This window comes from Streptopelia decaocto (assembly GCF_964273445.1).
Source record: "Streptopelia decaocto genome assembly, chromosome: 2".
NCBI classification, from domain to species: Eukaryota; Metazoa; Chordata; class Aves; order Columbiformes; family Columbidae; genus Streptopelia; species Streptopelia decaocto.
Genome location: NC_138655.1, coordinates 147,652,085 through 147,678,024, shown reverse-complemented (window position 1 = coordinate 147,678,024; position 25,940 = coordinate 147,652,085). Strand labels below are relative to the sequence as shown.

At 37.9% G+C, this 25,940-nt stretch overlaps 1 protein-coding gene across 21 annotated transcripts in view; it reads right to left on the bottom strand.

Annotated features, from left to right (window-relative positions):
* SVIL (supervillin) overlaps positions 1-25,940 on the bottom strand; it is a 143,264-nt gene that overhangs the window by 29,234 nt on the left and 88,090 nt on the right. For 5 of the 21 annotated variants that reach the window (XM_082047025.1, XM_082047029.1, XM_082047031.1 and 2 more), the window contains 14 exons: positions 24,869-24,952; positions 21,964-22,842; positions 21,461-21,631; positions 20,771-20,805; positions 19,449-19,510; positions 18,938-19,077; positions 18,082-18,177; positions 16,609-16,861; positions 15,095-15,118; positions 13,723-14,026; positions 11,988-12,201; positions 6,418-6,547; positions 2,218-2,295; positions 1,538-1,606 (listed from right to left, as the gene is read on the bottom strand). In XM_082047025.1, coding sequence (XP_081903151.1) covers positions 1,538-1,606; positions 2,218-2,295; positions 6,418-6,547; positions 11,988-12,201; positions 13,723-14,026; positions 15,095-15,118; positions 16,609-16,861; positions 18,082-18,177; positions 18,938-19,077; positions 19,449-19,510; positions 20,771-20,805; positions 21,461-21,631; positions 21,964-22,842; positions 24,869-24,952 — 2,539 coding nt within the window. Of the gene's footprint in view, positions 1-1,537; positions 1,607-2,217; positions 2,296-6,417; positions 6,548-11,987; positions 12,202-13,455; positions 14,027-15,094; positions 15,119-16,608; positions 16,862-18,081; positions 18,178-18,937; positions 19,078-19,448; positions 19,511-20,770; positions 20,806-21,460; positions 21,632-21,963; positions 22,843-24,868; positions 24,953-25,940 lie in introns of all 21 variants that reach the window. The other 16 variants (XM_082047033.1, XM_082047024.1, XM_082047032.1 and 13 more) reach the window with 11 other exon arrangements.

Genomic DNA, 25,940 nt, shown 5'->3' with positions numbered 1-25,940 from the left:
CCCTACCTGGGGGAGTTCAAACCAGGAAAAAGCATAAAAAATGTATTTTTCAAAAGGAGGAACTATTTAAAACCAATGGTATAAATTAAATACAAGAAAAATCCATGAAGTATCTATTTGCTTTTTAATACAAGTAACTCCTCTAGTTCAGGCTCCTAAGACAAAAAAAGGACAAAAATCATCCACAGTTGTACAAGTATGGAAAAGCTCCTGCATTGTTTTCATCTGCAACTTTATAAGGGTCTTGTTATAAGGAAAAAACTCAAATGCAAATATATGATTTTCTCTTCAAAACTGGTTTAAGCAAAATAGAACAAACTCAACTGCTGTTTGGTGCAAACAACAAAAGAATTGTTCCAGAAAAACAAACAAACAAATCTGTATGCACCCTTCCACTATGCTAGAAGGGCATATACATATATATGTATGCATATATATATCTTCTATGCTTAGAAGCTTTCTAAGAGGGCAGGATGTAGCTCACCATGGTCAATGGAAAGAGAAACACTTTTTGGGTGTTCTCCTCTTACAACAGATGGGATGAACACCCCACTGAAGGATGTCCTCTCACTACTGGAGGGATACTACATTATTAAGTTAGATTATATATTTACCTTCTAGAGTTTTTAACTATGTCACAACAAAATGAATAGGTTTTCTGAAGTAAATAGTAATAAACCTATATTAAATCCACAGCTTGCAGAGAAGAGGTAACACCAACACATTTCAACTACTAGCCCACAAATTAATTTTTTATGAAAAAAAAAAAATCAGAGTAAAAGACAATCCTCAAAACCAGCTATGAAAGTGAATGTGGAAATGGTAAGTATCAGTAGTCCAAAATTTTAATATCGATCCAGTAGCCTCTGCCATAACCATCACCCTTGTTCTAGCAGTGAGTATCTGCCCCTTGGATTCACTGCCATTACGCATGCTGGTGAGAATGCTTGCTCCCCACATGTGACATACACTGTATTTTATGTGGGAATGAAGAACCCAGGGGAGTCCTTGTAGTACTAGAAACAGATCTGAGACAGAAGGCAATGGATAAGGAGGTATAATAAAGCAGAATTAATTTGCATATATCTATAGGGACTTTCCAGTGAACTCTCCTTGTTTTCTTGTGTTCTAATTCAACTTCTTTCTTTGCCTGCTCCTGCCTTTGCTTTTTTTACCTCTGATCATGTGAAACAGGGACCGTTTGCTCAGATCCAGTGTTCTACTTCTGCTTGAATTCAACTTTGTTATGTAGCTCTAGCTGAAGGAAGTTCATATTTCTCAATATCTAAGAATTCTTCATAAGTAAGTTTCACAAAGGGTTTATGATAGAGTTGCAGAGGTATGGACATGATTTTAAGTACTTCACAGGAAGCTTCTTCAACATTTACTGAAACCACAGAACTCTAATCCCACGGAAACACAAAGTTAACTCTGTTGCCACAAGGTGCTTTGGGAATGTGCATCTTAGATCTGAATGTAATTTTCTGTCTTACTCCTCCCTCCAATAATGAAATAGAAAGTTTATACAGCATTTCACCTTCCATCTCCAAGGATGACGTTCATCAGAAATCAGAGAGCTCGATTCTTTCAAACTAGTACTACAGACCTTAAAGGAAGAGAGAGAGAAGCAGGAAGATGGGACAGTCAGAGAATAGAAGCAGGATGTGCCAAGGCAAAAAACCTTTAGACAGGGACTAGGGAAAAGGACTACAGGAAAGTCACCTCTGAACAAAAGCAGCTTGTCTTTTTACAGCCAATAAACTAGATGATTTTATGTCTTACATGGTATATGTGCATTACTTACAGAGAAGTCAGGGTTCACAGCATTTTATTCTAAAATAAATGCTGTGCAGTTACATATTGTTCCTTTTATACACCCTTTTTAACAACTTGAAAGTTTTCAGTGTTATAACGAATGCAATAATGCCTCCTTCATTCACTTTCTCATCTATACAGTCTAACAGAGAATGTTCAGAAAAGCAACCATAAAAGAAACACTAGCAAAATGTATATTGAAGAAGAGTACACAGCACAGTAGCATAATACTGTGTTTCTTTAAAGCAGCATTTACTAAGCTGGCTAATCAGTTAAGAGGATTATTAATTTCCTATGTAAAAACAAACAAACAAAACCAAACCACAATAAAAACCAAAACCACCTGTCAAAATGTGCTTACTTGAAATTGTTGAGCATTTACATTTTGCAGAATTTGCTCACCTGATTAATAGGTAGAAAGGGATGAAATTTATGGAGAGCAGGTATAACGGGAGAGTAAGTAGAAGCATATACAGGTTCCTATGACAAGGACAGAAGCAAAGCAAAGGAATTAGAAAAGAACTGGACTATCAGAAATTGAGATGGGGCAATAACTCATCTTCCCCTAATTTCTTAAAATGAAGTAAATCTGAATCTTTTAATCTTCTAGAAATATTTTCCTTATTGGAAAGCCAGAGATCAAAAATGTTGCCATAATATAACAGCATGTTTACCAAAGCCATTCCATGCAGGAATTAAACAAGTTAGTAACAGCATCACTACAACTCAACACAGAACAAAACAGTACAGCCAGAAGATACACTTTTCACATAAAGCACCATTAAATTGATGAACCATGTCAACCACAATATGAATAATTCTGCTGCAAGTTTAATCAGACCCTGCTAAACAACAAGCCATCAATTTTCTGGATGAAGGGAAAGAACGCTTACTAAAGCTGGGATACTCAAAAGCCATCTGGAGGGAACTGCTAAGCCCTCAGCACTCTGCAAAGGTGAGTTCACCATTCTAAACAAAGCCTACAGATAACCCCTGCCTCAGAGCTGGGCTTACCCAAAGCTCATTAGACATGGCTTTATCATCTATAATTCTTCTTCCTTTCTGTAGGTTAAAGCAAATGTGGAACATTGCACAGAATATGGGTAAATGCAGCTTGTTGGAATGGCTCAAAATAAAGCCTTCTCATTAGAGTTTCAGCTTTGATTAGAACTGGATATGAGCACTTGGTGGATGCCATGTTTGAAATGGATAAGACTATTACCACAGAAAGAGACGAACATTTTGCCTAAAGGTCCCTTTTTAAAGGCTTACCCACTTAAAGATTTTTACACACTTCATCTCTGAGTGATTCTGAATTGACTGTTCAGCCCTGGCCCTTAACACCAGTGCTGAGCTGCAATTTGAACTTGCTGTAAGAATAAAGTGCATTTCAAATGCCATTCACTGCTTCAATATAACTGCAATGCAGCTGGTAATCACATTACTCTTGGACTCTGTTAAAAATGGATGACCACAAAATAGGAACTTTCATTCCAGTAAATCTTGCTATTTTAATATTAAAGAAAGATTTTTAAATTAATTTTTCTACCCATGAAAAAACCCAAACTGAAGTCTTCCATCCAGCCTAAGATGATGAATACAAATATACTAAATCAAAAATATTTTTCCAAAATAAAAGGGATTTTTTTTCAAGTTAGATATTCCTCAGAGTACAGTTGTTCCCCTGACGCTAGAGCTATTATTTGAACTGTCCGAGTATGTTTTACCGTACATATAAATAATTTAAGAAGTCTCACAGCTTCCAACAAACTTTCCACCTGTGTGCTGCAATCGTCAAATCAGAGGCTGAATCTCCAAGTAAATCTCATCTTCCCTTCTCATCTGTAACGCTTTGAGTTAATTTCTTCTTCCCTTTTTTCCCCCTTTGAGGTTGCTCTGTTAGCTTTTCCATTAATTTTTTGGGGTGTTTTTGGTTTGTGTTTTTTTTTTTTTTTTTTTTTCCCCCTACACCTTAGCCTACATATAAATGACAATAACACATTTGGAAAAATATCTCACCATACAGAGGCACGTAAGAAGTATCTCACTGTGCAGAAGCATTTTGACTAGAAGTGATCAAACAGCACTATTTAATGTAACTATTTTATTAAAAGTATGAATCTTCTTTTGCTATTAGAAATCTAAATGTACTCTAATAGCTTCTATTCTATACAGCTATGCTTCAATAATCAAATCTCCAGAACAAGTTACATAACCTTTTAAAAGAGACATACGCACAAAAGAAAACCTAAAAAAGATATCTGACTACATTAACAGGAGTGACATACTGTAATGAAAAGCTTCAGGCATTATTTTGAACCAGCAGGCCGTGACAGAAGTTTACACACCCTTGCTGTCAATGCATGACTGCCATGCGTGCAAATTGTATTTTAACTAGCTCAAAACACAGTAATCAATATAATTCCTGCACTTCTATTGCAATCCAGCAAAAGAAAGCACTAAGATTCTTAAGTACATCATAATCTCAAAGCTTTTATACACATAGAGATTTCAGTGGCACATTGCTTCGTGGTTCTTAAAGGATAATAGCCATCACATTGATTAATTATCAGTAATAGTATTCCAGATCTAAGGGCAGGTGACAGGGTGTGTTGGAAGCAGTGTTGTCAACTTAGTGAAGCTTTACATTATTTATCTTCTATCACATAATGAACCAGCATCACAAATATCAATACAGTCCATGGAACTGTGTATCTAATAAGACTAACATTTTTTCTTATACATCTGAGATTTCACCCATTGACAGACATGCAAATCCTTTAATTTAGGCTTTAAATAGCCAAGAGCTAACATGAACCAACAGAGTGGGTGACCCAGTGTCACTGAAACCCCCACTGCTAGCATTGTCACTTCAAAGCTTGTACCTTTTAAGCACTTCATGGTCTCTTACTTGCTTTAAAAGCCTAACTTGTGCTGTGCTGAGTGAAGTTGCTGGGTATGGTAACACAGCAGGGAGGATACGAGTGCTGGGGAGCGAGCAGAGAGAACAAAGGTTTTGTCTCTGCCTGAATCTTGGCAGCTGCTTTAAGCTTTTTCTCAACCCCATTGTCTTTAGCTGGAACACATTTGTTATCTGACCTCAACAGTTGTCATCTGGGAGACTAGTCTGTTAAAAATGTGACCACAATTTTGCTTTCCTCACTGAAACTATTTTTGCTTTAGGCCATCTTTCAAACTAGCAACTGGATTTTTGAGCAAGTCCACAGGGCAAAATGAAAACAAAACCCCTAAACCAAACTGCAAAAATCAGCATGCTTCTTTCTCTGTCCACTTAATACACAACCTTTGATGAGTCACATGTTCAGGCACAGATTTTTCCTCAATGGTAACAGACTGTGTAACAACTCCTTACTTATATACTGATGGAACAGAAGACTTGGTTATTTGCCTATAGTAACTGATAGAAGCTGCATCTTCACAACTAAATAACTGGATCCCAAAATTACTGTCCCCACTAGTAAAACTTATAACACAAATTTTATCTTCACTTGTCCTCTGTGAAAATAACTCCTTCAAAAATGAAAGACTTTTGAAATTTTTTGAAATGTCTTTGTTGAAATTGTTTTTGAAACTTTTGAAATGTCTATTTTATCCGACACTGTCATTTTTAAAATGCTAGACTCAGAAGGGAAGCAAGTCTACATTAATCCTGCAGTTTGAACCAGCAAATCTCCCAGTCATCCTCACTTTCTGTGCTTTGGGTCGCATTGCAGAATGCACACACTTTCGGATGAAACTAAACCCTGAAGCACGCTCCTGGATTCCCATGTACCGCCATGGTGGCTAACGGCAGTCAGGCCACAGGAGCAGGCTAAATTTAGCCTGATAGAAAGCTTCACTGAAGCAAAACAAGCAAGTACGACACAGATAACAGGTCCTCATCAGTAATCATTCTGCTTTACAGACCCACCCCTGCTGGGCAACATCATTTACTCATTTATAGACATAGCCAGAGCGTGCTAACAATGCAGACTTCCCTTTCCGCTACATCTTTCTACCATTTCCTGCTCTATTCACTAACACTGACAAGACAGATAAAATCTTTGTCCAAATGGTTTTGTCTGTTTACAAACACCAAAGATGATGCAAGATAACTGAAAGCCAAATGGCTCATGAATGCTCTGGTACCTGCATTTCCTCAGTGTTTCTAGGATGCAAAATTACTGCTCATAAAAAAAGCATATGCACAGAGAAAACACAGCTTTAGGAACTTGAAATTTGTACAAGCTCAACCATACTAAAGAAAACACCTGAACAAAGTTTTAAGCCAATTTCATTGGGGGGAAAAAGGCTCAAATAATTATACCTGCAAATGTTCCAGAAGCCTAACAGGTCCACTTACTGGTTCATAATCTGCTGATGAAAAGACACTGTAATCAATATTATATGTCCCAAGACAGTGAGGACATTCTCATTTAAAGAGCTCTCATGTTGGGAGTATTGTTTGTTAAACAAACCTGACAACAAGAGGAATAGCAGGAGCTAGTAGCTAATATTAGGCATGCCTGTCTAGTTGGATGCATCTTCAAAAAGCTGAAGCATTTCGAGCAAGATTTTTTTTCCAAACAACGACAGAGTTACCTTCTTCAACAGCTGCTCAACTTCTTGTATCTGCGCGCTACGGTCAGTAACAGACACTTTCGCATACTCCTGCTTTTTGCTGAGCCTGCTCTTCCAATCTTCTTCACCACTCTTCTTCAGCAATGCCAACCTACAAGAAAAACCATGCCAACAGGTCTTTAAACACTGTACTTCCCATTATCCTCAAAAGCCATCCTTACTGTTTCACTAATGCTGTATTAAAGAGAATTTGAAATTAATTTTTCTACCATTAACTATAGTTATTTATGTTTCATACACATATACAAAGCTCACAAACAAACATCAAGCCTTTACTGAACATGTTGAATGGGAATCATCTGTCAAAACACAGACATCTAGATCTCAGACAGGCATTCCAGTTAATTTGTATAGTTGGTGGAAATTGCCAACACAGTCAAGGGAGACCAAAGTACAATGCAGATCATCCTAGAGTAGACATATAAATAGATTAATCACTATTCTTTTTCCTGCCTGTCTCTCAGTAAGGCACAGAGAGTGACTAGCTCAGCTATGGATGCTTGTGCTCTAGATGTTTGAAGTTAATAAGACAAATCCTACCTTTGGTCTTTATTGTACTCATAAAAAAAAAAAAAAAATATTTTCTTTAAAACTCAAGAAGAGGTCTGTTCAGTAGGCACTCACCAATTAGGTCTCATCAGGCACATCAAATGACAACTCTGCAGTTACTGCTTTTGCTACAACTCCAGTGACTGAGTTTACTATCAGACTCCCAGAGATCACTCAGTATCTCCTTGCAGAGCTCAGGCATTGATGTGACACAAATCAGTAGTACCAATGCACTAGTAACTTGGTGCTAACTATACTACAGCTGTGAAATCTATCTGCAAGATTCAACTTGTTTAAAGGACGACTTACATTTAAAATGTGGATTGCCATTAATCTCAGGTAAGTGGGAACTTTTAAAAGTGCTATTTCCTAATCTTGAGCAAAACTCTGAATATTGCACAAAGGGACTCTGGGTCTGGTGGGGACAGCATGTAGATTAATTCTCCTAGAATTATAACCTGTTTGTCCACACGAACCCTGGGGTGATTAGTTTTGGGGGTAGGGGAGGTCAGTTAGGAATACGAGGGCTACACAGGCCTCAGAAATTAGTATTTGTATGAATTTTCTAGCTTTCAGGAATCATTCTTAGTAATCCATAAAATGTATACTTGCTTGTGGACTGATGCAGCTGTTTGCACTAAACTTTATTTTAGTTGAATTAAGTTTTACTACATAACTTTCTTTAATCCAGGTAATTTCAATAAGGATTATAAAAAACCCTTAACCCTATTAATCTTTGAACAGGTTCAGTCATTAAACTATTTTGACCACAGGATACAGAGATTCCTTTTTAGAGATGTGATTACTGTTACCCTCACAGTAAGTTTTGTCTTGAAATGCTGAGGAGAAGGAACAGGTAGGACCGAATAGGTCTAGCCAGAAGACAAGTAACAGGCAGCTGCTTCCTGCAAAAATCCAGGGGGTGCAACCATGCTGCTGACCTATTCAAGGATGGCCAATGGGTCCTAAGGCAGCCATTTGAGAAAAACTGAGAATGCAGAAAACAGCAAATCCACAGAATACAATGGCAATAAGAATGTTAGTATTCAAGAAAGCAGTTATTTCCTCTCCTCCTGCCCAGGCAGGCAGCGCTGGCAGACTTCACACTGCCTGGTTGCTTCATACCTCACAGCATGGGATGCGCAAGGGTGAGAAGGACTCACAATAAGGAGTTGAGGCCATGGTCATTGTTTCCAGAACCTATACAAGATTTTGCAGCCCAGAACTAATCCTCTGGAGTGCATCCATGCATGTTTGAAACTGTGGAGGAGACCAAGACAGGACTGAATTGACACCATACAGTTAAATTATCTTCAGTAGTTATGTTCTCTCCGGTCAGCTTTGCTTAGAAATGATCTGCGATAACTGAAGCTGCAAGGCACTTTGGTCAGCTTTGGCCTAAGATGGGTTTGTTTTTAAAAATGTCTATGGCTGCCCAGCAGAGGAGGCAGAAGGCAGAAAACCCTTTTTGTTTTTTCTTTTCCTTTTTTAACCTGCCATTCCTGCAGGGTATTTGCCCTAGACCTTTGCTCCAAACAGCTTTGTTGATCAGGAAGAGAAAATCTGTAATTCTGAGAACGCTTCTGTGCCTCTGGAGACTCTGTTTTCTCCTCTGTTGTAACAATGGATTCTAGCCCTTCACTCTTCACTTGTGTAACTAACAAAACAACTCATTCCTAGACTGGGAACACACATTTGTCTGTTTTGAGCAATGAAATCACCACTTACAGAAATCTGTATACCATTGAAAACTTCACTGCTGTATAAAACATAAAGCCATGCATTTGCTTCAAATGATGGAAACAGCAACAAACTTGGACTATCCTGACTTGGAACCTTTTTGTTTGAATAAAGATGTAAGCACTACTGAATTGGTTCACACAAGCAAGCCCACCAGCTCAGTAGCTTAAAGTAGAGAGCAGTGGATTCTCTGGAAAGTCTGCAAAAATAAGGCAATTATTCGGTATAATCCTTGGATTTGTTTAAGGCTTGCTGCCTAGTAGTTTCATTGCATATCTCTAGTTTGCCATTTTTGAAATATAATGAATAACCATTCATTATTCACTTTCACAGTTCTATTCATACTGCTTCTGCCTCCATAAGTTCATTTTCCAACCTGAAAAATATCTGTGTTACTCTTCTTGAAAGAAAAAAGCTTTTTAAGTATCTGCCCATCTTGGACAGCTTGCTCCACGTCCTTCTTTCACCTGCTACTGAGATAGAATGTCTGCCATCAAGATAGAATGATCACCATCCCAGAGGAGTCAGGATGGGTTCAAAGCAAAATATTTCACAACTTAAGGCAAAATGTCGGATTAATAATGAAGAGAAATTTAAGAAACAAAAATTTTCAACAATGGTTTTGTCTAAACAAGGAGCATTTTATGAAAGGTCTTGGAAAAAGCCCTGGCAAAAAATGTCAAAAATGACACATCTTTCTTCTTCAGCAATATTTCAGTATCTTAGCTGCTAGTGTTATCCTTGAGACAGATTAAACTGGACACAGGCTTGGCTTTCACAAGTACTCCACTGGCTACGCTTGACCAGTTCATTTCAGCTAAATCATAAATCCTGCAGGTAAATATGAGATAAGTAATTACAGAAAGGAAACCAACTGTTAAAGAGTTCATAAATTCACTATAGTGGGGACTGGTCTGTGTAAGTCTTGCTCTGGCATCCATACATAAAAAAGGTTGAAAATTAAGTTTAGGCTGGGCTCTTTCTGAGAAGGAATGAATGATGGTAAGACCTCCACCAGAAATTAGTTATTGGTAGTTTTTTTTAAATGGTAATCGTGGCATGCAGCTGACTTCTAACGTGGAGCTGACAGGGTGGCCTTCTGGTGACTTTGGTCTCCATAAATGCACAAAGGCAGGTACACGCAACTGATGCTCTATGTGAAGTCTTCCAAGACATTCCTCTTCCTGAAGGCAAGACAATTAGAAAATGTTTCCACCACTCATATGCAATACATCAGTGGATTGGCCCTGGCTGCCTGAAACAACACACAGCCAAAACTACTCACAGATATGAGCCTCCAAGCTGTGTGTTTGCAGAAGAAGAGAGGATACGTGTCTTTTCTTGCTTCAAAAATAATTATTTTCATTCTTTTGTATAATATAGGTAATTCTGAAAATGCCAAGTATGCACTCACAAGGATAATACTAGTTCAGTGAATTAAGTCTTTGTGGAAAATCACTTTCATCCTGATCAGCATGCACGCATCCTGCCCAAATATCATCACATCTGTGGAAAAGCTGTTCTTCCATAAGGTGAAAGAATGTCTGACACAGCCAGAAAAATGCACTGGATGGGAAGATGAAGTTAATGAATGCAACAGGAAAGAAAAAAAAAAAAAACCAAAGTGTAGTAGTTAATCTTTAGCAGAAACTTTCTTTGAGGTTTATGAATACTTGGCATCAGATATAGCCAAGTAAAAGAAAATGACTGGTTGTAGTTTTTTAATTCTGGGCCAAGAAGTAGACTACTGTGGTATTTTGGAAGGCTAAATCAGTGTAATACCAGCTCTGCAATTTACAGATGTTTGCAGAATCAGAATGTACAAATTCCTGACAAGACAGCAGGTATTTTCCTTTGTCAGCTTTGGGACTGACTGGGCAGTCTTGGAGGCCTAATGAAAGCTATTCCAAATTTTGAGTGTGACCAACAGTCTTTAAAATGAGTTCCTCAAGAGATCAACTCAACTGAAACATTAAATTTAGGACTGAAACAGCTGCTAATAGTTGGATCTTCCTTCCAACCTCTTTTTCCTCACCAGGATCATTTACCACCTATAAACCAGAAGTTACTCGTCTTATACCTTATCTGTCCAGACAGCTGACATATTTACAGAAGCGGGACGTAGGGGTGAAGAAGGCTGCTTTAAGGAAAATAACAACAATAAACTGAACAAGTAAATGCATCCTTCAGAAGGGGGACTAGGACTGTACAGCTGTTGTAGCTGCCCCTGCACCCCGTCTTTATGTTCAGGGAATAACAGGGAGTGGGGATGCTCTATAAATGAGGATGACTTACATAGGTCCTAGAAATACATGAATTTAATAACTACGCTTTGGAACAATGTTTAAAAACAAAAAGGTTTGAGTTCCTAATATCACACCCATTTCACAAATCGTGGGAATACTTTACACAGTGAAAGTTTAATTAAGCAGCTATTTTATATATTGGTTCTGCTTTCACTGCAGAAAACTGAAGTAAAAAAAGGCCCATTTGTCAACCCAGAGCAAATAATCGCAATTTCACTCACTGGACTGCTACCAGATCATTTTACAGTTCACATCTGAGTTTATACTCTCAAAGTTATAACTAAGTTATGATGACTTTTACAAGTATTACAGCAGCTATTGCAGCTCTAACTGTGAACTCCTGCTGTCTGCACAAGTGCAGAAGACTTAATATTTTGGTTCAGATCAGAATGATCTTGGGTTGGAAAAAATATTTCTAATACTGCCACAAACCTGTCCAACACTTTTAAAATCCCTACAGTAGGTTCTCAGAAGTCAAAATGGCAATCATGTATTTCTGAAGGAAAGAGGGAAAGAACACAGTTTAGTCCTGACTCCCATAGACCAACTAAAAACTAGCTATCAAAAAAAATATATTCCATTATACCTGTTGTAACTGAAAACAGAACCTGGAGAATTGTATTGAGTATATCAGTATTAACGTAACTAGAAAAAGTATTTTTACAACTTTTGTTTTCTGATCTACTTATTGGTTTTTCAGGTGGCTCTTTCAAAATCAGATTATCACGTTCACTTGAACAGTAATTCTCATTCACCACCATCAGCTTTAAAAGCATGTCAGGCAGATTAGCTGCATGTTTCTGCTGTTAGTTTTTGACATCTCATAAAGCCTAATAATCACTACTTAGCGTTTTAAGAAACAGGTTTAAAACTTTTTATACTATCAGTCTAATAACTATATTTATAGAGATTTTTTAAAAAGTGAAATTTAAGTACCTTTCCTTAATTGACATTGTTTTGCTTGAATTGTCATCCTCAGTTGTTTGTGCTTTGTTGTCTCCGATGGAAAACATTTCACAGGAATTCTTATAAAATTTGCCTTCCAATTGTTCGGAGAGGTCCTGCAGTCTACAGGATGCCACAGGGGCACTTTGTGAAGCTGTCCTCATTGCTGACGTGCTGGTGAGTTCAGAAGTAGGTTCAGCGTGGTCTGCCCATTGAAAAGAGAAGTGCTGAATTAGAGTTAGCGCTATTCTCAAACATATTTTACATTACTAATACTGAAGCAGCAGATTTTTTAACATCCAAATGACATGCCATCCCAACAGAGAAAAAAAACTTCTGGCTGAGTTAGAGTACAAAGATTAATTAAGCAATATTATCTGCTGCTTAGACTGGCCATTTGTGACTGAAGTTCACATATTCAATACCCATTTTTGTTTTTGTTTTTTTTTTCAAGCAGCAATTACATCAGAGGCAAAACTCCCTTGATGAAAGATAAATGCACCATTACAGTTATCTTTAAAAAAATATAAGCCATCTTCATTTTTCATTTTGAAATTTTACAATCACAACACCCTTCTGATACACAACTGCTTCTGTTTTATCCCACTCTATCTGCCCTGCAGTTACTGAGAGTTAAATGGATAGAATGGACACTGCTTTTCAGGAATACAGGCAGAACTATACCTTCCTCCTTACGTCTGTTCAAAGACCATCAGATTCAAATAAGTTAACTTCACAGGATGAAGACAAAAGTGCTTCTACCATTACAGGGTAATGTGTTCCTCTACCCCATCACAGTAAAACAGAAAACTAATATATCATCCTTCTAAATTCAACAGAGTAGAAGGCTTTATGCAATGATCAAATTGACTGATTATTTCCAAAGCACTCCATTTAAAGACGGGTGAGTTCACTTATAAAGTTTGAATTATGCTGTGCATAAACAAATCTAATTGCTTTGGGAATTACCTGACCGCATTTCATGACCACATTCAAGAGAAAATAAGAGCAGTTTTGCAAAACTAGTTATCTCAAAATTATCCACTACTAGCTGTATATGTACATTTGTAGTTAATCCATAACTATATATGCACAAGAAGGCAACAATTAAGAGCAGACACTTGACCCAGAGAAGGAAGTTCAGCTTGTTCAGCATTTTGGAGGTAGGGGCAAAAGAGGAAAGGATAAATCTTAGCTTCAACATATAATACCACTTCTTTCAAAGTAAAAAAAATCTGAATAAAATTGAGACATTTTTAAAGGCTGCAAAATGAAAGAATAACAAAGAAAACTGTGGTTGTAAAACTTAAGATTTCACAGCTATTTCTCTACTTTTAAGTTGTGTTAAAAAGAGGAAAAATAACCAGCCTTGATAATGCTTGAAATGAATATGTTTAAAACTAGAGAAACACCTTTGTTTGCTGAACAAGACTACACCAAAAGCAAGTATACACTGCACCTCTTTGCAAAGTCTTGCTTTTCGTAACACTTTCAAAATCCATCTTTTCTTCAAAGGACTGGCCTTCTTTGACTTCCCATTTCCCTTGCATGTGAGTATTGATTTCCTTTTGTTCAAGAGGCTGAAAAAGTGCTTGTGAACTAAACAGTTCCACGCTGCCCTTCCTCAAGAAGCTGTATGTTGCCTCTTTATGGTAGTCTCCTGTTTTTTCAGGAGCAGGAAGTGTGGTTTCTTCCTCAAAGGAGCTGTACTTTGTAATTTCATTACCTTCATGTGCTAGAAACCTCTTTCTCTCTTCTTCATGCTGCTTTGATGTTCTGTTGCTTTCTAGTGCTTCCACTGAGGGCTGCCACTGTTCTGACTTCTGTGTCCGTTTTCCTGAAGAGTCTGACCTTTCTGCTGGAGAGTGGAATCTCAAGTCAGCTCTAGCGGCAGCACTCACGCTTCCATCACCAGCTGGCTTCATGTGCAGGTCTCCAGCACGCAGCGGAGACAGGGCAGATACCATTGTTGAAACTGACGTTGCAACTGCAGCTGGCAGGGGAGTAATTTTTTCACTTTCACTTTGTACCTATGAACAAAAAAAAAAAGAAGACTTAAAAGCTCTGAAATCATCAATTCCTGAAGAGTCTAGTCACATCAGCTCTTCAGAGGTGTGCTTGCCATATGAATATAGTGTTCTGTAAGCGTAAACTAGAAACAGATGAGGAGAGCAACAATGCCCCCATAATTTGTCTGCAGGTGGATTATTCCACCCAGGGAAGAAACAACTGCATGTCAACAGCAGCATCTTTAGTAAGAAAAGGTGTATGTGTAGCATGCAACATGACATTGTGTCAGAGCTCCATGAAGAGTTCCATACTGACGTGGTACTGTGCAGCACTGGGGAAAGAAATCAGTTCAGGTTCCAGATGCTGGGTGACATGCCATGTGCCCAAGCTAATCAACTCTGCATCTCAGCAGGGCTAATTAGCTTTGGCACAGCTCTGCTCTGATATGGTTACGCAGCTGCCAGCTCTGGAGGTAGCTCAGCGCCAGAAACTCTGCTCCGTGCTGTCCTGCACAGCGCAGGCATTCCTGATGCTTCTGCCACATAAATCACCTTCACGCAGGACTGTCAGTCTGTGACTTTTTCAAATACTAACATTGGCTCTCATGTACATCTCTGAGCAAAGTATTTGAATGTAAGAAGCATAATAAAAAAACCACTCCAAGTTTGCTTTGCCTGCCTCTACAGTGGAAGAGTTATCTTTTCTATTCTTCTAACATAATAATTTTATTAAGTTTTCCTAGAGACAGTTAAGATGCAAAACTTTTCTGACATTTAGAACTGGGCTTTGTCTTCCTCAAAGGAGTCAAAAGCTATGAAAGAGACTGACAAACATGCCTGCATACACATCACAAGAGGTTTTTTGTTTGGCTTTTTTGTTGCTTTCTTAAACTGCAGGGTTAGTGAACCGCATGCAAAAGGAATGGATAAAATCACACCAGTAGGAGGAAATCAACTGAGAACTTAAAATGCGCATGCAAATTCCATAAAGCACAGACATCAGAGTCATTCATTAAACAAATCGAAAAGCAGAGCTAAGACTACTACGCTAGTTCAAAGATTCCAAAGAAAGATTAAGAAAATAGTTACCAGATTACTCTTTTTCCATTGCATCTATCAGAATTAGAAAATTAGAAGAGATCAGCAAAGGAATTTCAGCTTTAATTACAAGATGTTTACAATTATGTATTTTGGTAGCAACACCTGTAGTTATCTATTTTGATACCTTTCTTTTATTTCTTCCTAGAAAAACTGTAACTGCATCTCAAACCATCCCAACACTCCAAATGAACAGTTTCTATAGAAAGGCTTTTTGAAAACACACTCCCATTGAACTTGGTTCAGAGTCAACTCTGATTTCTTCTGCAAGGTTCAGAAAGAGATGACAAAATGTCTTCACTCTGCATTTCCCTGCTTGAAGAGTAAGTTTGTTCTGTAAAAGTCTGACAAACCAATGTGTCTGTCACTGGCTTCTTCCCTACCTGCTTCAGCCCACTTCTGTGGATCACCTTTCTGGCCCCCAAACAAGTTAGTGACACAACCATTTAAGAGGCCAGGCTGTGACAGTGGTTGGCATGTGGAAAATGAATGGAAAGAGGACTATGTGAAGTGTTGAAATCTCGCTAAAATAAATTTGCCAAATATTTACTACTACTTCATGCCTAAGCAAAGTAGGCATAAAGTACAATTATATATCTGCACAGTTTTGCATCAATACGGTTAGGGGAATCCTGCCTTCTCATTATTCTATTATTATAATATGGAAAATGTATAATCATAAGTGAAACATAGAGAAGGGTACGAACTTTCTAACACTCATATTGATACGAATCCCTAGAAATACGTGTATAGCAGTTGTGCTTCACTGTTAAAGTGATTTCTTTTAAAGCTGTAATACTAAGGGACTGATGTTTCTGCTATTGTGGACATCAGCTCTGAAAGACCACTGCTGGCCCATTTTATGCTCAGACTTCACTAAAAAGGCATTCCTTTGCAGTTCCAATTATATGAAGGATTCCAGAACAGGAAGCCCAATTCCACTGCACATATTAAATAATTTCATTTTGATCATAGCTTCCAGAATTTAAAAAGTATCCTGCTTCTAGGGAAAAAAAATAAAAATCAATGCCCCCTCCCAAAGAAAAAGACAGAATATGTCCTGACTAAAAAGGGAAATACATAGTGCTTTCAGGAAAGAGTCTGAAAGTTGCACATGACAAAGCTCCAAGATTCCCTGAAAATATATCTAAATGATATATGTCACAGGTTTTACCCCTTCGGTCAGGAATTTACTTTTAGAAGACACGTAATATTCTACCAGAAAAGATAGACACTGTGAAAGGTACAGCATGCACCAGTCAGGATGATGATATACTCTTGAATTACTTAAAAAAGAAAAACACACCAATGAAGTTGAACATTTTAGAGGATGTTGTTCCTCAATGTCAGAAGACAGCTTCCTGACAAGTTTTTTCCTGTGAATATGTCATGACCACAGTGTGCAGCTCAGAGCAAAGAGAAGGCCAGCTGTTATGGCATCTTACACTGAAGCTGTTTTCTCCAATAAAAAGAAATAAATGAAAAAGAGCTGAGATTGTACTTACCTGCTCAACTTCCCCAAGAGTGACTGGCTGAGTTTGGTAACGAGCATTCATTCTCCTGTGCCTAATATCTCCTCGACTCCTTGTGGAGATGGCCCTGGATACTGGTTGAGACAGTTTGTTAAACAAAGCCATTTTTTCTGCCAAACTTAAGGTGGAAGAATCTGGTTCATCCGACTGATCTTGCCCCATTGCCTCTTTGGCTGCTCTTATCTCCTCTTTTGCTAAAATTTTTTGGTGTGCTGATGCCTGCAAGCTGAAGAAAGAGAACTGGAAATGAGTTTTGAAGGAGCCATCATGAAGTTTTAAAATCTCAACCTGAGAGAAGCAGAAGAACTGCACGTGAAGCACAATAGCCAATGTAATATAGCAGCCTAAGTGGTTATGCAGTGGTTCAACATTGGCATGACGAATTCTAATTCAACAGCTGAAGAATTAAAAACAAGTTAAATTTTCATTCACAATTTCATTTGATTTGGATGCAACAACTTTTTTAAAAGGGGAACGCAAGACTGAAGAGAAACTTTTCAGACCAATCTCTTCACACAGAATCCAGAGCTATGGAGAGACATTTAAGATGCCTCCTGTAGAACAAACGTGGGTCCTACAGTGCAATTTACATAAAATTCAATTTTATTAGAAATCATTTGTGTAGCAGAAATGATAAAAACATTTTAAAGATGGATTTAAACTTCAAGTTAGTGTTGGTTTTAGGTTAGCATAAATTGTAATGCCTCTTATAATTAGAAGTGGAACAGAATTCAGACTGTCTTTTCTTTTATCTGGAGTAACTCAAGAACAACAAATAGTTTTGAAATATACTCCATTAATTTTGAAGATTGATTGACCAATGCTGAAGGTAGCCATATTCATTCATAAAAGCTGTAACTGCATTTGTCTCTACAACAATATAGCTAGATTCAAACACATTCATGGAATTTGTATGTTTGTTTGTTTGTTTTAAATCTGTCGTGGTGTCTGCTAAAATTCTGTCATTCACAACAGGCAAACAGTATTCTGCAGCTTTACCTATAGGTGGTGCAATTTCTTATCTTTCCTTTAATTTTGGAAGCTGAAAAAAATGTATGTAGAGACAGACAAAGAGCATATGTACTGCTAGTGAAATCAAGCACCCAGCTTCGCTATTTTCATCTCAAGATGACATTATTGTATTAAAAAAAAAAAAAGTACAAAAGCAAAGAGGGTTCTGCTAGGTTTGCTCACATGCAATTACTTTATTTCACAGAGAAGAATATGCTTCTAGAACAGGTAAGTGTGGTTAGAAAGGTCCTGAAAACAGATGCTTGACAAAAAAAAAAGCTGCAGTGTTTTATCATGCAAACATAAATGAAGTTGACGAATGTTTTAAATATTCTTGACTTGACACATTGAAAGGGCATTCAAGACTTTAAAGACGCATCTGCTATTGAGGAATCTTGTGCTCCATGTAACATGCATGTTTATCCCCCCCAGTACCTGGTAGGTTGTACAGTGCTCTTAACTACAGTGGGACTAGGTACTCTTGTCACTACTGTGTGGCTATTCACAGAACGTGAAGCAGGGGTAGATTCACTTTAAAGAATTGCCAAGGAGGGAAAATTCACAGGGAGAGAGAAGAAAAAAGCATTAAGAAAAGCAATACATGAAGTGTTAACTACAGAAAAGACCAAAACCAAAACAAAACAGAAAAAAACAAACAGCAATGATTTTTAATTAACTGAGTTATCTGCTGTGACCTTTGCAAAATAGCCTCAAACACTTTGAATGAACTAAACACCTAGAGGAACAAACAAGTTGTCTCAAAGTTACTTGTTACCCATAACATAAGCTATCTTTTAGTAGATCATTAGATGAACACGCATTCATATTTGTTTAATTTTCCCCCCAAATTACTTCCCTTTTTTCAGGAAAATTTCATGATGTATGACCAGAGTGAAAGAAATGCATTTCCAAAAAGTACATTTGAGATTTAAGAATGCAAAAGGTTTTCCCCAACACAAATACATTCCGTAAGAAATGGTGCAGATTTCCCTCAGCGCAAAGTATCTTTTTCATTTGAGTTACAAACCAATGCCGTGACTAACCCCATTTACCTAATCTACAGGTTCATAAGCCTTCTGTCAAATTACGGTTCATACAAGTTATGCTTTACTAGTCCCTCTACTTCTCAAAGTGAATTTCAATATAGCTTCCCCTGTGGTTCTCAAGGAAGTTGGCTCTTAACAATAAATGTTTTCCATGCTACAAAGTTGTAAACACCACATATATGGAACTTATTCCCAGATTTAAAAGCTGGAACCAAAGTTAGAGCCAACACATGTACAAGACTTACGTAGCTGCAATGACCACTTCCTCACTGGTAATTGGTTGTGTGTGCGATCTATCCTGCAAACGCCGCAGTCTTCTCTCTACTGCTGAACTTCTTGTAGGTGGCTTAGGAATATTTTTCATTTCAAATGATTTTTCCATTTCCTAGGAGGATATATGTCATGATTAAAACCATGGAAGAAAAGTTCTAAACCACTACTTTCTTTTTAGTTTTCCTGAATGCAAAGTAGTAAATTTTGCAAATAGCCATCTTTGAATTAGAAGCTAGGTGTAATAGCACAGTAGGTATAATGGAATTAAAACTAACTACACATCTCTCCAAATGACCTCCTTAAAGAAGGTCTTACAGCAATAGGTCTACTGTACAGGCAGGTAAGAGAAAGTAAAAAGAAAAAGTTATGTAGCTTGGACTTGGTTAACTGCATTACATTTCATTCTAATGCACTTTGGGTTCTTCAGCATCTTGTATATGAAATGTTTCACTCAAATTTCTATTAAGAAAATGTAATACTTACTCTAAAAAGCAGCCTCTTTGCAGCTACGCTTAGTTTGGCTCGGTCATCCAATTTTTCTTCATCTACACAAAGGAAAAAAATGGAGGCTGAACGTAACGAATTAAGCTTAAGTGCAAGGTTTGGGGTTTTTTTGACTAAATTATTTCTGAACTCTTCAAAAATTATGTTTTACTAAGACAAGAAGCATCACCAGCAAATAAGATGGCTGTTACTCCCTTTTAACAAAAGACTTACCATAAAGCCAACTGTGTAAACTTCACTTGTATTTACATGTATTGCATCAGAGGAAAATTCTTAAGAGGATTTGAAAACAAAATACTTGTCTTCTGGACAGTTCATATGCTTTCAAGTTATGCAAACAACCTTTCATGAAAAATCAAACTTATTATACTGGATAACACATAGGCTAAGAAAATAATTAGACCAAACGACTGTTTCAAAGCTCGGTATTCATCCTGCTGTATAGAACATCTATTTTCTACTAGTTGACCATACAAGATGGTCTCTCCTGGAAGCTCATCATTCTGATTGCCACCTTCTGGCCCCATTTTTCAGAGGCTCAGCTGGTATCCTTAGGAGCTGAAATTAGCATCCTCATGATCCAAGAGCCGGCATCTCAAAGCTGCAGAGAATATCCAGCTTTTAAATAGCATAAGGCATTAAATCTAAATTTAGGTACTCATGAGATTACCTACTTAATTTATGCCAGACTTGACAAGAGGGAAAGAGAAGCAAGATGGCAGGCTGAATTATGTAATTTAATAACCAGCATCTTGCAACTTCCTTAGCTACAAAATGTTACCAACATCAGTTCCACACTATAGTAAAGGCTTTTTTAGTTATTAGTCCTAGATCACCCACTAAAATGTGTATTTTTTTCCACCAAGTAGCTTATTTATTGTATAAATCAGAAAAAGAAAATACACCACCACCAAAACCAAACAAAAAACAACTCTCCCCAACAAAAAAAACCCAAACAACAATCAAACAAACAAAAAAACCAAACAAAAACAAAGACAAACCCCAACCAACCAAAACTAAACAAAACCAAAACCAATCTATGTTGAAAAATGTCAAGCCATTCCCCCCTTTGCCTCCCATATGGAGTTAGGTATCCATACTCAGACATTTTCACATAAATGAATTTGAAATCAAATCTGTAGTAGACATGGCTCATGGAAAAGTGGTACTTCAACACATTACAGCTAAAGATAGGTATTTTCAGTTGGATTTTGTTTGCTTTATCAAATAGCTTTTCAGTTAAAAGAAAATAAAACACACTTGGTCCCATTTCTTCCTTAGAAAGTAGTTTAGTAACATACCTTCAGCAGTTGGTATTTCTGCACTCAAAATCGACCTAGTGAAAAATTATCAAACAGAAAGAAATTAGTTGGAAATAAGATATCAAAAATTAAATTCAAACTGCATCTGAAGTAGCCAGACCTCAAAAGTCTTAAGAATGGGGAAACTTTATCTATTTTTCAAGTTTCAACAGTTTCTACTCTGACATCCTTCAATAAGGCAGAAAGGCAAGCAAATGCAGCCAAATTTAAATACAGTAAAGGAAAAGCATTTCCAGTTCATCTTGCAGAAGGTAAAAGCCTAAGATTTGCTGCCAGCTCTTTTAACATAAAATATGTAGCTTTGGCTGTTTACAAAAAAAAAATGTAAATGATAAAGCAGAGTAGATGGAAAGGAAACTGTTTATACAAAACCAGACAAAAGCATTTATCATTAGACAGAACCAGTCAACTATAATACCTTGTGATGATTCACTGTTCATCATTTTACATGGGGGGGGATTTACAACAAATTGGTTTACAACAATTGATTTACAACAAATTGGTACTGTTTTAGGTTTTATTTTACAAGAAGCTATAACAAACACTTGTTTTTAAAGAGAAACAATAACCTTGCAAAATATTTATGTTAATAAATGAACAAAGTCTCTTCACAAGCTGTTTCATGTCCACCTGCACCAGAATGCTACACAGAGCTAAGCACGTGCCTACCTATCTGTCTCCTTTCGTTCTGCTGATGTTATAGGTTGGGTTTTAAATCTCTCAGAAGTCTTTCTATTTTCACCAGGAGAAAAATAGCGCCTTGGCTTTCGTGTCCCTCTTTCACGGTCACCATTGGCAGACAAAGTGCTACCTGCCGTTGACATCTCAAACCGAGATTCACTTTAAAGCCACATGATAGAAAGCATAAAGAAAATAAAATAGAAGAGAGAAGTAAAGCATAGATGTAAGCATCTCAACAATTCACTAGAGACCACTCTGCATGCTCCTCCAGTAACATGCGCAGACGTACACATTCCAGCCACCCCACACCACAACTTGCACTAGCGAGCAGAAGCACAGAAGCGGGATTCAAACCATCTCAGCCTCCAATGCACACTGGTGAGAGCTAAGCTGTGTGCTTTAAGTGCCGAACACAACTGATGTTGAGTGTGTGTAATTTTTGCCAAGGACGTGCAAGTTTCACACGAAAATATGTCTGAAATGTCACCTACAGTTCCGTTTTCTTGTTGGCATTAGCAGTCTCCAGAAAGACATTACGGAGCTGGGCAACAGAGACTTTTGTGTCAACTGTGCCAATCTCACCGTTGGGTGCATTTGCTTCCATGCTCTCCTTACTTTTATCTAACTTAGTAGCCACAGTATAGTCAGACATTGAGCGAGTCAGGACTTTATGCTTTGCTGTTGACACTTTCCAAACAGGAGCTTTGGCCTTGGCCAGCTGTGATACAGCCCCACTCTGTATGTACATAACAGCTTCACTCCTTTCTACGTTCTCAGGGGTCTTGAACTGCTGCTCAGGAGCCTGCCTCTTGCTGCTCTCCAGCTCTCTCTGAACTTCAGAGTTAACTTTCAGCTTGCTTGTGAAAGAGGAACTCCCCACCGCGGTATCCAGGTCTCCTCCTCCGAAGAGGCCTTCATGGTTCTTCCCCTGCTTGCGGATCTCGGATGGCAAAATTGGTCTTCTGCCTTTGGAAGCCTGCTCGCCCTCCAAGGAATCTTCATCGGGCTTTGCTCCATAACCAAGTGCCTCTTTCTTTTCACTCTCTGATGTGGTGGCAGCTGACGATTTTGTCAGGAGGCTAACGGTGTCTGGGGGGAGGTGGTTGCCAACAGAGATGTTTGCTTGTTCTTCTGTTGCCATCAGCTGAGCTGTGTGAGCAATGCCAGCAGGCTGAATATAGCCATGTATTGGTTGGCGGACTGAACTGACGGGCTGATTTATAACCCTATCAAAGGCAGATGTTTCTGTCTGAAGAGGCATGTAGTGGGCTGGCACTGGATGGGATTTTCTCTGAGATACTGTGTCTGTGGCAAGTTCAGGGCTTCCACGAGCACTTTCCTCTTTCACCAGTTTTTCTCTAACTTTTACTCTTTAAGAAAGAAAAAGGATTAAACCTGTGAACAGCAATACCCAATCTGGGAAGGAACACAGTCACCTACTGTGGGTATAGACAGCAATATCATACTAAAATAAAAAGCAAAAGCATGAAAGAAAGCAAACTTATGATGCAACCCGTTCCTCCCTCCTGAATCTTAGCTGTAACATTGCTTAACATTCAGCTGATTTACAGGCCCTGGAACATGCACGAATCCTGAGAAGGTAACTGAGCAAGCTCTGAAAACATACAGCTTGTTCCCATGAGGTCACAACTGTGTTCGTCAAACAGCAACATACCAATAGTCTCAAACAAACAAGATGATCAAAACTGCTTTTTATACTATCAAAGTGTTGGGTTCAGCCTGAAATTGCAAATTCCACCAGCAATTGTGTATATAGTCAGATTTTCGAAAGTGTCTGAACACTGGGCAGCTCATGTCATATAAAGATGCTGTTGCAGTGGGGAAAGGGATGAAAAGACACGTTATCTCTATCTATCCTTTCAAATGTTTTGCCAGAGACTTTTTTACTTGTGCTTTTGTGTATCATATAAGACATCTAAAATGTTACATGTACTGTAACCTGTTTCAGTAAATGAGAAAAAATAATGTTGAAGCCCAAAATGAAACTATGGTATGGCTGTTGCTCTTCAGAGGGCTTGCTGGGAAGAAGAGAATTAATTTTAAAAAAAAAGGGGGGGGGAACAAAACAAAACAGGCATTCTGTTTTAAAATGTTTTGTTACATACATGCAAAACTTACAGGAATGCTCCCCAAAGTCCCAAAGTTACCTTACTTCAGTGTATTTTCTAGAAGCACGTCTAGACCGGTGTGACATCCATGCAAACCAGAGATGTGTTCTACCTTTAGACAGCCCTGCTGAGGGCAGGCAGGCACAGCCCCAGGCAGCCTTTGCTCTAGGACTACAACTGCACATAAATCTGCAGCAGTTTTACAGTCACACCCAGTGTTCAGACAGCTATACAGGGTGAGTGTTTGTAAACACTGCATACAGAACATTAAAAACCAAAGCTCTGTGCCTCCTCCCCTCCCAAAGGGGTATAAAAATTATTTTAATTCTGAGGAAGGAGAGAAACTCAAGCACAGTAGGAGACTCGCTCTTTATTTGAAAATAAGTAATCCAGCTCAAAGTATGTGCAATTCCAGGCTTTTTACCAACAGACTTTCTGGAGTTTACATTATTTCAAAAAGCGAGATTTAGAAAAAAAGGCAAATGAATATCTGAGAGAATAATTCAGGATATCCCAAGTTTTCTGAAACACCAACCCTTCTAATACTTTGGTGTTTCTTATCTCTGAGGGTTGCTGCACTTAGCAGGGAAACTTCTCTAAGTTACTTAAGCACAGAAAGTGTCTTCAGTCTGAAAAAGCGATTCTTTAAACTACACGTACCAAGCATTCTCCAGAACACCCACATTGATGTTAGTACTGGGTTATAATTACTACTTTAATCAGGAACATGGAAAAGAGTCTTCCTGCAATGCTTCTCATGGTGGTCTAGCTGTATATGTTACCAAACCGGGAGAAAGCAGCTGCTTGTAGCTCAGATCAAGATCTTGCTTTACTTATATATATATATATATATTTTTTTTTTAATTTTTTTTTTTCTTCTCTTGTACCATCTCCTTTGGAATTCAAGGAATTAATTGTAGGGAATGCTAAAATGGATTGGTGCATGGTGTGAAAATCTGCTGGTTTGCAGAGTACAAAGTAAGATAAAACAAGGAATTATAAAAGTGGAAGCCAGAATGAAAGTAGCTGTGGAAGAAGCTAAAGGCATTTGTATTTCTTCATGAAAATACCAATTGGTCATAAATTATAATAAAAGCAGATGCTTCAGAAAAGCTTCAACAGCTGTTTATCCGCAAGAAACAACACTTCCTAACTTGCTGCTGTTAAAAGAAAATTAAAGGCAAGTGTTAAATGAAGACAGAGTAAAGGGAAAGAAAGGGGAGGTTTGTAGTCTGATTGTTAGCCACACAGCTACATTTTATGATACCTGGAGGGCCAGCTGATAAGTGAAGGTGTGTCCCCTTCTGAATCTTTCTGAAGAAACCATTCAGGTTTTGCTTTCCCTGCACTACTACAGAAAACAGAACTTCAGGTAACTTTTGAGATCTTGACACATGCTCCCATTGCTTCACCCAGTCTTCCCTCCCCAACTCGCCTTTTGTTTTCTAATTACTCAATTACAAATGACTGTTCATGAAAATAAAAGTACAGCACATCAGTTAAATTGAAAGGTGATAAACTGTGAAACAAGCTATCATATTAATTCCATAAACATCTAAAGAGTGCTCTGAATGTTAAATATTCTTCAAAGACAACTTCACCAAGTGTGCATTGTCCAGAATTTGAAGTGGAAGCAACTACTTTTTTTTTTTTTTTTCTATTTGCAATTGCAGGGTTTATGTAAGGACACCTGGAAAAGTTGCTAAAAACATTCCTTTAATTTGTAGTTTAAAGTGGTAAAGACTGCTGGGTCCAAAACAAAGTAGTAATATGAATTTAACAAAGTTAGAAATTCAGGTGGCTATAATCATACTTCCTAAGAAATTCTCAGGATCCTCTTGTATCCCTGTATCACAAAAGCTTCAGAAATGCAAACCCAGTTAGCTCAAATAAAACATGCTGTGCCACTGTGTGACAGGGGAAAGGAAAAGCTCAAAAAACAAAGTAATCCCCCAGTTTGATCTTGTTTTGACTTTATTCTGTTTCCATTTTGGGGATGAAAGCATAAAAAGAAACAAGAGCACTGCAAACTTTTAAAAGCCCTGAAGGAAAAGGTATTTGCAGACCATCTATGTACAGTTTCTCAAATGCTTTCTTAATGCCTGCCTTCATCTACAGTCCCTCAGCAACAGTAGATCACATCAAATACTTTTAACCTTGCAAGCACAGAGTGTCCAGCCACACCAACATTTACAACTGCCCCGGAGGGGACGAGCAGCCAGGTTGCTTTCCATTACCTATACGTACATCTGAGAGAGCTCTTCACATTGCAGTAGAGCTATTTGGGATGAAAATCCCAAATTAAGCTCCAGGTCATCTACTTCAATTTTTCTTAGCTA